Genomic DNA, 12,728 nt, shown 5'->3' with positions numbered 1-12,728 from the left:
GCCAATCCACATTTTTCAATGTACTAATCACTGAACGATATTTATGGACATATTCGTTAAATTTCAATCAAAATGCAATGAATTAGAGAAAATAATGTATAATACTTGTACAGAAGCTGATTCTAACACTCGCTATAACTCGTAGAAGAATATAAATGCCTTCTGCCTTTGTACCCATTTTAAATGACTATTTTTCGTATTTTCAAGAAAAATATTGTGTACTTTAGAGAGACCAAATACAGGTATCATGAGACATTCAATTTCCAATTCGTGTTTCTAGAAAACATGCGCTACCAACATTTTATAGGATGATAAAATTATGCAGATATGTTGTCCAAAATTTCATATCTAGTTCTTGTTATCTCCTATAGACTTCACAGTGAATCATCAATTTTTGTTCTAAATTATTCGGATGGCAACAGTACAAACGATGCGTTTTTTTCACTTCAGAACAGCCGTTTCGAAAATACAAAAGATGATATTCATCAAAAAATTAGATGGAGTCATTGGAGTATTATCAAAAAAAATTGAAAAGCACCTAATTGAAATGAACTCTTCAAGGGTGTTATTTCAGGACAAGAATGATCTTCTCTGAACAAAAATAATTTATCATTATTCAATAAAAAATACTAATATTCTCTTGTCGAAAACTTAACAACACGAAATCATGAACTCATTAAAAGATGGACAAACATATCTATAATTAAAACTTGGTCTCCACTTGATGTACAGGGTGGGCAAAAAAGCCAGGTAAGCGGCTATATCTCAGGATCCACTCATCAGGCTTGCGGTAAAAACTTTTACCACTAAAGAAAACACACTGGTGATTGTTTCGAAGTTCGTACATCTACCGCTAGGGGGCGTTATAGGTATATCGATTAGAATAATGAACTTTACTCGAAAATGTTTCATATCAAGTTGAAAAAAAAATATCATCACTGTAATCCTAGGAAGATTCTGTATCTTTTTGAATTGTCACTTTCGATTTTACGAGGTAGGGGTGAGAGAAAACTGACTGATTGAAATGTCTGTAACTTCAGTTTGTCTCATCAATTTTGAGCGAATTAGATCTCATTTGAGAGATCTAGTTGATTAAGGAAAAATATACACGTGATAAATTTGTTTTAACTGCTTCCGACAAGGGCACTAAGTCAGAAGTTCAGAAGTTTTGTTCGTTTTCCTCCGAAATTTTAAATATAATGATAGAATTTTCTTAAGAGAAATACATATTTCATTGAATTGCAAAGCGATAGCTTCAGGCCTTCTAGATTTATGTCCGATAGAAAATATTCTTCAGTAGATGGACTGAGAAACCAAATTGTAGTTTGAGGTCCTATGACCACCCATGTCAGGGTTCAAAAAAAAAGCATAATCAAAAACAATGTTCAATAAAGTATTACAGTGATTATATTTTTTTTCAACTTGATATGATATTTCAAGTAAAATTCATCTTTCTACTAGACGATAGCTATTACGCTCCCTAGCGGTAGAGGTATGAATTTCAAAACAATTTCCAGTTTATTTTCTTGTATACTTTAGTGGAAAAAAAAAGTCTCTACTATGAGTGGATCCTGAGATATAGCCGCTTACCTCGCTTACTTGCCCACCCTGTACATTTATTCGAATTAATTATAAAAATGCTACTTTTTGATTCCTAAATTTAAAGATCAGAAAAAATTAATTTTATATTAACTTAGATAACAAAATATTCTTCAAGGTGATGTATCACACTTGATAGTTTCTAGTTTGGAATATTGTCTGAAATATTATTAAAGTTCAGTTGAAAGTGGAAATAATCAATGTTTATTTTTTTTTTAATTTCCCAAAATAATTTTGAACAGATATTGGGTCATTCTCAGAATCTACTATGTCAAGAATTCAAGCTTTCAAAAAATATCATGTCATGCATTTTCATTAATTTCAAATAGGTATTTGAGCATAGGAGGGAGTTCATTAGTTTTAGAATTGAATTGATTTATAGAAAAATGATTTTATAGATTCCAAAATTGAAAACTTTTTTTGATTGAATGGAATGTAAAAATCCCCTTTTGGTTTTACTCTGATCATACATGTTTGTGAAACTGTCCATAAAAAAAGATATTGTACTATTTTTCTGAATATTATCACTTGAAAACGAATGTTTCAAGTTTTAAGATATCAAACAAATAAAGTAGTTATCAGGTGAATATTCCTTGAGATGTACAACGATTAAAAAATTTTTCATAACTCTATTGCATCCTAGAAGAATATATTATCTGCCTGCTATAGGTGATGATATACGATAACCTTTAAATTTGGATGTTCATTTCGTAACTTCAATTTTTTGCTGAATATACAAATTTTATTACTATATAAGCTGCAACTTTGCTGTTACAAGCACACTTCAACCGATTGGGATGGTCGGTTTCAATATGCGGTCACAATTTTTGATTTGTTTCTTTGGTAAGTACGAATCCTTATTTATTCCTTTAATTTTTCAAATTTTAACTATTTTTATATCCCTGGATATTAAGTGAGTTCGATGGATCCACTAAATTGTTTTATCATTTCCAGTGGGCCTAGCCCTTGCACACCCAAACAACCCAGCATGGAAATCCAATACTGAATACACCTACGAAGTATCAGGAAGAACCCTAGCTAGTTTCAATGGAATCTCTGACGAATACACTGGAATCGTTTTACGAGCAAAACTTTTGGTCCACCCCCAAGGTACCGATCGTCTCAGATGTCAAATCAACCATCCTGAGTATGCCGAAGTCCATACTACACTTACTGAAGGATGGATGTCGAAACTTCCTGAGAACAAACTCAGCTACAGACCACTGAAAATGGCAAATAAACCATTCGAAGTTGTCTTGAAGAATGGAGTTGTGAAAGATGTCATCGTTGAGAAGGAGGTATCCCAATGGGAAGCCAATGTCATCAAGAGTTTCGTCAGTCAATTCCAATTGGATACCAAAGCTGAAAACGCTATTCATTCCGATTACAACGTTCTTCCCAATGATGAAACTAACAACGCTGTATACAAGACTATCGAAGACACCGTAACTGGAATCACTGAAACCTCCTATGACATTCATCCAATGCCAGAGTATATCTTACAGGCCGAACCTCATTTGGCTCCATTCCCTCATCTTAAAGGAGATGGTTCCATCATTGAAATCGTCAAGAACAAGAACTACACAGCCGGACATCAACTCCCTGCTTACTTCGTAGGACTTGGTAAAGCTGGAAAATGGCAAATAGCTGGAAACAGAATGGGTGGAGTCATACACAGGAACTCTTTCTCTCGTGCAATTGTTACTGGTACTCTCCAGAGATACACTATTCAGTATTCTGAAACCACCAATGAAATCGTTGTATCCCTGAAAACTAACAGGAAGGGATCAGTCAACAGCATGATCAGAATCAAGTTGGTGAATGCTCAACAACAAACTTCACAGTTGTCCACCTTGTCATCTCCAGTACGTACTGGAAGTCTTGTTTACACCTATCAAAAAGAGAAATCTGAAGGATTTGTCAGCGAAGGAAGAACTTTTGAATCCCACAAGTACATGAAACACTCAGATGATGAAGTGTCTTATACAAAGCACCATAAAAGACACCCAAGATCACTCTTCTCAAGTGAAGAAACTGATGAAGGCTCAATGGAAAGCGAAGAAGAATGGACTTCCCTCAAACCAAAACTGTCTGAATATTTCCATGTCCCCTTAGTCGGTGTGTCAATTGGATACAATGGTCTCTCTATCAAGAAAGCACCTGGAATGCAAATTGTCGAAAAAGCTTGCAGTTTCGCCCAGAAAATAGCATCAGATCTCGAAGAACCAGAAGAAATTCCCAAAAAACAAACTTTGGGCAAATTCATAACTTTGACAGCAATCTTACGTGTTATGGATGAACAAGAATTGAAACAGGCTGCTCAAAGATTATACACTAAAGAAACCAAAGGACACAAATACAATACCTGGGTAATCTTCCGTGACTCTGTTGCCGAATGTGGTACAGGACCTGCCTTCATGGTTATCAAACACTACATCGAAACCAAGAAACTCGAAGGTTATGAAGCTGCTGGTGTTATTTCAACCATGGGTGGATCCGTCAGGCAGCCAACCGAAGAATATATGAGGTCCTTCTACGGATTGGTTAAATCTCAAATCGAAGACCAACAAGATACATCATCCTTGAATGAAACTGTGCTGTTCACTTTCAGCGAACTTGCTCACAATGTCTATGTAGACAGGAACTTCTCTCACAGGGAATACCCAACCCATGCTTTTGGAAAATTCTACACCACCGCTGGAAGAACTTTCATCAAGGAAGAAGTGATTCCATACATCACCAAACAAATGAAGGAAGCTATTTCAAATGGAGACTCCCGCAAAATCAACACTTACATTCGTGCTTTAGGACAAATTGGAGATCGTCAAATCCTTTACGCTTTCGAACCCTACTTGGAAGGAAAAATTCCATGCTCCCAATTCCAAAGGTTATTGATGGTCTTGTCACTCAGGGATGTTGCTAGAGTCCATCCTGAAGCTGTAGGTCCAATCCTATATAGAATTTATCAGAATATTGGAGAAACCACCGAGCTCAGAGTTGCATCAGTTTACATTTTGATGCATACTTCACCTTCTGCTGAAATGCTCCAACGTATTGCCAAATACACCCAAATTGAAACTGACCACCGTGTTTCTGCTGCTGTCAAATCTGCCATCAAATCTGTTGCTAGCCTCGAAGGAAGTCAATTCGCTCCATTGTAAGTCAATCGATTTTCTCTTTATTCTTATGTTGTAACTAATGATAACCAAATTTCTAGGAGATCTGCTGCAGAATCTGCAAGTCATTACCTGACCGAAAAGGACTATGGTATTCAAGATTCACAGGACTTATTCAAGAGCTACGCCTATCATAACTGGGGATCTTACTACAAACATGTTCTCCAAACCATCGTTTCTGAACAATCTGGAATACCTTCTTCCTTCTACGCATCCTTCCAAGGAGATGGCCAAGGCATGAAATACAAGAGTTTCACCTTTGAATCAGTCTTCTCTGACATCAGAAACCTCGCCCAAGTATTCCAGAAGAAAACACGTTGGTACAAAGAAGAACAGAACAAACATCAATCCTCTCAACAATCTGAACAATCCACCTGGAGCAGTCCCAACATTGCACGTATGCTGAACCTTCAAACTGAAGAACTTGAACAACTTGAAGGAATTATCGCACTCCACTTGGGAGAATTGAAGAAACACTTCATTTTCGACAACCACACCATCGAAAGTTTGCCAGAAACCATTGAGCAAATATTGTCGAACTACGAAAATGGAAAGAAAATCGAATACACCAAATTGTTCAACAACAGGAATGGAGTTATTGCATACCCTACTGTAACTGGTCTGCCATTCTTCATCAAATACGAGGTACCAGTCCTTGTACATATTGAAGGTAGCGTTAAGGCAAAATCTCAGCCACGTTTCGCTTCCAATGGAGAATTTATTCTTCCCGAAAAGATCGAACTAGGAGGAGAATTGAAGATTGCAGTGTCAGCCAAACAGCAACTCAAATACGGTTTCGTAGCACCATTCTCTCACCATGAATACTACGCAGGAAGAGACGATGACGTCCAGGTCTACTTGCCAGTCAAGTCTGAAATCGTTGTTGATATCAAGAAAAACAAATTCCATTTCGAAATTGAACCTCTTGAAACTGAAAGAAAGATCAAAATCTTCCAAGTGACATCCGCACCATACACCTCTAAACAAGATATTTTGGAATTAGACGCTTCAGCTGAAAAGAAAAACGTCCACATAATCCGCAAGAGCAACCCACAACAATGGGAACAGATCATTGGAGATCGTTCCATTGGAATGGCTTTCCGTGTCAAATACGAAAATGATGATAGGTACTATAGCATCAAGGATTTGGTCAAAGATTTCTATGAACTGGATGCTTTGTACAAGAAAGTCGATGTCGAATATGTTCCAGAATTATCCCGCAACAAGAAATTGTCCACAGATGTAATCTACAGGCAAGAAACGAAGAAGGAATGCAATGAACAAGATGGTAAAGCTATGATTGCCAAATTATCTGAACTCCCAAGGCGTCAAGATGAACGTGTTGCTGAAATCACCAAATACGCTTCAGCAGGTATCCAGAATGCTAGAATGCAAGTGTTGGATGCTAGCGTTCATTTCAGCGGAGAACAAAGCGTTGATTATATCATGACAATGACCTATGCAAGAAACCAAGAGGATTCCAAATCTCGCCTCTTGGCCTATGTTAAAAAACATTGCACTCAGAGCAGACCCTTCGCTGCAGCTGTCTCGATGAAATTCGATATGGCTCGTGTCACTGGACTCGATGTAGATTACATCATGAACACAAACCTTCAATCTTCTGTAACCATCGATGGTGCCTTCTCTGAAACTCTCCCAACTAAAAACCAATTCCAAATCGAAGCTAAACTCAAGAGGAGCAGTGCTCGTAAACAGTATTTGATGGAACAACCCTACTACCACAGGTGCCAGAGTGAATCACAACAAGGAAACAAACAACTTTTGGCTTGCGCTAATATTACTCAAATGGCTGGTCTTCTCGATTCCATGTCTATCAAGATGAAATACTCAAAAATGAGCTCCAAGGACGTTTACTCTGTATTGTCTGCATACAATTCTTTCGTTCCACAAGATTCAGTGTTCGGTATCGAATACAAACAACACAAAAACAAACAAGGAGAAATCGATTTGGAAGTACAATTCTCCCCTGAACTAGAAAGAGCAAATATTTCCTTGTACAGCAGAGATGTTCAGGCTTACATCAAAGATAAAGCAGTTGACTCATGGGCAAGACATGTGTTTGTTAGTCATCCAGTCTTCAACGTTGTAGATCGTGTTGCAGGAAAATTATACGGTCTCAAAACATTCAAACGTAAGTTAGCTTGTAAATTATTTTGAAATAATTCAAAAAAATTATTTTTCTATTTCACAGCAATCTGTACCATGGATAAGAGTGCAGCATATACTTTCGATGGATACGAGTACCCACTCACCTTGAGCAACTACTGGACCGTCCTCATGCAATATGTTCCTCTCCGTTCATCTGATGACTCATACTCTACAGTAGAAGAACAACTGAAACACGAATTATATAACTACGTCGTCTTGGCTAAGCAAAGCAGCCAGAGTTCCCACCAGAAAGATGTCAAAATTGTGGTATCAACTCCAGCCACTGAAGGCAAAGTTGTAGAAATCACCATGAAACCAATGAGCAGTGGAGAATACCCTCAAGTTTACGTTAACGACAAGCAGATCTCTGTTAAACGCGATGGAGACTCAGAAACCTATTACAACCAAGTGACCATTCTTGGTCTTCCTAACAATGAAGTCTACGTCAGAGTACATGATGACTTCTATGTGATCTATGATGGAAAACGCGTCAAAATTACATCTCTTGGTGTTAAATTGCGCAACAGAGTCCGTGGTCTTTGTGGAACCTTCGACAGCCTCTCTTATGATGATTTCACCACCCCCAGCAACTGTGTTGTTCGTGATGCCAAAGAATTGATTGCCAGCTACACCGTTTTGAAGAACGGTGAAAGCAGCCCTGAGGTAACTGAATATAAGAACTCCCATAAAAGCAAATGTATCCACAAGAAGCTCCCTCTTTACGTGAACTACATCAGCAAAAAAGAGAAGAGTATGTATTCATCCCAATCTCCATCAAGAACCCAGCAGTCTAGCAGTTCTTGTATGAATTACCAGACCAGATATGTGGTTGAAAATGTTCAAATGTGCTTCACCGTCCGACCATTGAAGGTTTGCAGTCCTGGATGTCAAGAAGAATCCACTGTCTACCAGAGCGTTGATGTTCACTGCGTAGAGAACAAGAATGTTGCCTCGTTGTGGAAGTCTCAAATTGACAAAGGAGCAAGCCCCGACTTCAGCCACAAGTCAGTCACCAAGAGCGCCCAAATTCAAGTACCTATCTCCTGTAGATCTTATTGATTATTATGACCCTTAATAGAATATCGACGAACATCCCAAAAATGTACAAAAAAATGTAAATAAAGCATTTTCTAGCAATATTATTTTTGGATTTTATTTAATTTTATACGACTCCTTTTTCCAAAGGATATAAAATGTTTTTCAACATTTTATTTAGATGGTTGAAGGCTAATTGAACTATTCTTGCTTTGAGTGGATTTATTCTGATGCAATATGTATTGTCATTTGACATTGATCCTCTCTTCGATAATCGAATCTTCTATTTGGGACCTTAAATGAGAAAACATAATGAAGGGAAATTCCTTAAAGAAAAAGGAAACTTTCCAGAAAATCTATTTTATATTCTGAGATTTTTCTTGCGTGTTCATTCCAGTTGAAGAGAAGACTATCATTTTACTCAAATATGATGTTATTCTCAAATTTTGAGATTTCCAGTGTTAGGACCTATCGCATCGGACAAAATACTAATTCTTGTAGAATTTCGTGAGAATCATATCATTCGGAGATTTAGTTATTTGTACACTTAAGGTATCTCGAATCTATCGGTCAGATTTCGCTGAATTTTTATTTTTTATAAAGTTTATCGACAATGTGCGTTATCTGACAATTCAGCTATGTTTCTTGTGTAAGGAAAAAGAATCCACAGAATATTGTCCTATAACGATTCTTTCTATTATTCAAACATCGAATTTTAGTTTCTTTCTGTTTTTCCGGAAGTCACAGACTACTCCACACAGTTAGAAATTGTGGTTTTTCCTCATTTAAGGTTCTTCTTCGATAACTCTTAAAGTATTCATTTTATATATAGGGTCTACTTGAGTAATCCCCACTATTTTTGTACGTTGAATCGGCTTAAATAATAAAAAATATAGGTTCTAATTCGAAAATCTTGAGTTTTGATGAATTTCAGTTGTCCAAGTTCATGATCTTCCTAAAACACCCTGTACATTTTTGATCCAAACCGCAACAGACCTACAATACTACGTATTTGCATAATCGGAAAAGAAAAAAATTTTTCCAAAAAAATCTTTTTCTGCCATAAAATTAAAAAAATGTGAGTCATTATCGCCACCATTTTTTTCATAAGAATCCCATTAACTCATGAACCGTTGAGTTTTCACCCAAATAGGCATATTGCCGAAATTGTCTACAAGAAAGCTATCTAATGATGCAATAATATACTGGGTGTGCCATTTGAAATAAGGGAGTAGTAGTCTTTTTCCGGTATAACCGGAAGGTGTAGAGATCTAAAAATATTTTAGGGAGAAAGATTATTGTCTCAAACCCCAAAATGCAAATTTTCAGCACAAAATTATGATTAGTTTTCCAAAAACGTCTAATAGGCCATCCCGGTGAATCACCCTGTATATATAAGATGAAGCAGATACTTCGTCGTGAAATAACTTTTCGAAGGTTTTCTTTTTTTTTCTAGTTAATGTTGTTTATGGATAAATCTCAATAACCCAACCTTTTCCTTTTATTATTGTAAGACAAAATTATCTGCCTGACAAAAACTACATTTTCTTAAACAAGAAAATTTCTTTTATTCGGTTATGGGTATTTTGTGGAAAAAAAGACTTAGATAATTATGTCTATTTATTATTATAATATTCAGATAAAATATTCAATTGACTACGACTTCACTTGATTAAAATACTTTCGAATTTATAATCAAAATGAGGAACTTCTTGATTGCTCCATGTACTGAGCCAAAAGTGTGCATAAATTCAATGCAAAAGTGCATTGTATTGATGAATTCAATCGATTTTTTTCAACCGATAAACAGAAACATTATTACAATGAGAAGTCTTTCGCCGATGAATTTTTTTCATTGTATCGATGAACAACTTCTATCAAACCAATGAAATGTTCATTGTTCACTGTTACAATTATTTCTTCGAAATCACAAACACTCAACATCAATTTCAGAATCATGATATTGGTGAACAGGGATTCATAATATCAAGGAAAAAGGGAATGAAATTTCATTATATTGATGAAAAAGTTTATTGATCATTTTGATAATTAACATTTTTTAATACAATGGAAAAAATTTGTTGGTATTTTCATGCCATTCCTACTTCAGATTTTCGTCATCAAAAATAATATCATGAGTTTATATGGAATCAGAAATGGTTATAGTATGTGTAAATTCTATATATCACCTTTACACATCATCAAACAGTATTTTTAAACAATGTTTCGTTTTATTTCAATAATTCATATTTGGGATTATTCCAAAACCTTCACTTGATTTTGTTACACAAGTTGAAATATTTTCTGAAAAATAATAAACCAAATATATATAATAATAATATGATAATAATATGAAATATATATGATAATAAAATTCAGAAAACCCTCACGAAATAGCCGATTTTTTTCGAAAATTCTTCTCGGAAGTTTATAAAACGAGCACACCAAAAAATCTCAAGACGGCACAGGATTCTTTAGTTGATATAGGCAATTTAGTTTTCACATCAGATGAAGTTCTGAAAGAATTATTGGCATTAAAAGACGCAAATGATACGGGAGCAGACAATGTTGCTTCAGTTTTTTTGAAACGCTGTGGTGAGTTTTTAGCAGATCCCTTATGTTCATTATTCAATAGCTCAATGCGTACATGTATTTTTCCGATGATCTGGAAACAAAATTTTATTATCCCTTTACACAAATCCGGCGATAAAAAAGATGTAACGAATTATAGGCCAATATTAAAATGCTCCTACATACCCAAAATATTTGATAATTTGGTAAAATCAAAGATTTCCCCTTGCTTTGCACGCCTTTTCATAGCGGAACAACACGGATTCATACAAAAGAGATCAGTAACGACGAACCTTGTCTTGTACACAGATATCATTTCAAAAGCTATGATGAAGAATTTTCAAGTTGATAGCATATACATGGATTTCAAAAAGGCTTTTGACATGGTACCGCATTGGTTGCTGGTTGAAAAACTAAAGGGAATGGGCGTAGGGCCTCCACTTATTGACTGGTTGGCAGATCGTTTAAGGAATTGCACACTACGGGTTAAACTTGCGGACGATACCGTATCAGAGCCAATTTTCGTACATTCTGGAGTGGGTCAGGGTTTACCTCTGTCAACGTTGTTGTTTTTATGTTTTATAAATGATATTGGAAAATATGTCAAGCACAGTTTATACCTCCTGTTTGCAGGCGACTTAAAATTATTCAATATCATAAAGAGTACAACGGACTGTTCATTATTACAAGAAGATCTTACTAACATTGCGAGATGGTGTATCGAAAATGAAATGCATTTCAATGTGGAAAAATGTAATATTATGAGATTTTACAGAATCAAATCTCCTATTCACTTCGATTATGAATTAGGGACTGTCAAACTAAACTCATGTTTAATCATAAAAGATTTAGGAATTCACTTTGACCATAAACTAGATTTTATACAGCATATATTCATTATCATACAAAAAGCTATGAGGATGCTAGGCTTCATTAAGAGACAACTGAGAGAATTCAGTAATGTTCAAGTTCTAAAAACAATTTATTCAGCAAATGTCAGAAGTATTTTAGAATACTCATCAGTGGTCTGGTCACCTTATTATGAAATTCATAAAGGCAATATTGAACAGGTACAGCGTAAGTTCCTTAGTTGGATCAGCTTCAAGATGGGTATTCACAAAGACTTTATTAATTACGAGTTTCTCCACGATTCCTTATCTTTGAAAACATTGACAACAAGAAGAAAACATTTTGACATCATGTTTATATATAAGTTGATGCATAATTTTATCGACTGTGAATACCTACTCTCTAAAATTAAATTTAATGCTAGTAATGTATGCCTGAGACGTAGGGTTCTGTTCAGTGTTGATTTCAGCCCTACTAACTACGGAATGAATAACCCTATTGAACGAGCGATGAGGCAGGCGAATTCAGTAGAGGTCGATTTGTTCCAGATTTCAATTTTCAGCCTAAAAAGATATTTCGAGACATATTAATATCAATTAATTAATACTTTTGTTTGTAGAGTTCATTGTTAATGGATACCTTGTTTTTTTTTTTTTTTAGTTTATAAGGTTGAATGCCTGTTATGTCGATTCAAAATGTATTTTAATTTTAAATTGGCTTTGCCGTATGTATCAAATAAATAAATAAATAAATAAATAAATAATATGATATATATAATATGATAATAATATGATATAAATAAAGTGTAGAATTTGAGGTGATTTTGTGTATAAATTGTCATCAAATGCATTTTAAATTGTTTTCTGATTTGAATCATAATGCAATATTTTGATCTCTAATTAAAAAAAAAATAGAAATGAAAAAATATGAAAATTTAGGAATAACGCATTCATATAGGTACCATATCGTTAACTGTATTGAAATGATGCCACTAACATTTTGAGATTCACCTATCTATTCAATTTGTAAAAATTCATTAATGGAAACAAATCTACATGAACATGAAACATAATTTTTCCCACATGTTCATTTTTAAACTAGGTTATAAAAATAATTTTACTGAATATGAAAGGTTCTCTAGGTGAATGATTTGCAAATTAAATGAATGATAATTCAGCATAAATTCACTTTTCAAATTATTCGATATATCAGGTATCTATAACTTATAAACCAAAATTACTTCTCATCAATATTTTTCATTTTTCAAAAAATTCCGAAAATAAATGATGTAAATGATAGAAAAAGATCCCAATGAAAACTGTTAGAATT

General features: G+C 34.9%; 1 protein-coding gene across 1 annotated transcript; it reads left to right on the top strand.

The window, feature by feature from the left end:
- The first annotated feature begins 2,282 nt into the window (after window positions 1-2,282).
- Window positions 2,283-8,086, top strand: LOC123686364 (vitellogenin-like). The gene is made up of 4 exons (XM_045626427.1): window positions 2,283-2,442; window positions 2,554-4,756; window positions 4,817-6,927; window positions 6,988-8,086. The coding sequence occupies exons 1-4, from the start codon at window positions 2,397-2,399 to the stop codon at window positions 8,001-8,003; spliced, it is 5,376 nt and encodes a 1,791-aa protein (XP_045482383.1). The 5' UTR covers window positions 2,283-2,396; the 3' UTR covers window positions 8,004-8,086.
- The last annotated feature ends 4,642 nt before the right edge of the window (window positions 8,087-12,728 follow it).

Source organism: Harmonia axyridis, chromosome X (genome assembly GCF_914767665.1).
Source record: "Harmonia axyridis chromosome X, icHarAxyr1.1, whole genome shotgun sequence".
Taxonomy (NCBI): domain Eukaryota; kingdom Metazoa; phylum Arthropoda; class Insecta; order Coleoptera; family Coccinellidae; genus Harmonia; species Harmonia axyridis.
Note: the sequence above shows the minus strand (reverse complement) of the source record. Positions and strands in the feature narration are given on the sequence as shown.

Bases quoted from the DNA above. Each gene is read 5' to 3' on its own strand.
- LOC123686364 (XM_045626427.1), top strand. From the start codon at position 2,397: ATGGTCGGTTTCAATATGCGGTCACAATTTTTGATTTGTTTCTTTG. The intron at 2,443-2,553 runs GTAAGTACGAAT...TATCATTTCCAG, and splicing joins ATTTTTGATTTGTTTCTTTG to TGGGCCTAGCCCTTGCACAC. The intron at 4,757-4,816 runs GTAAGTCAATCG...CCAAATTTCTAG, and splicing joins GGAAGTCAATTCGCTCCATT to GAGATCTGCTGCAGAATCTG.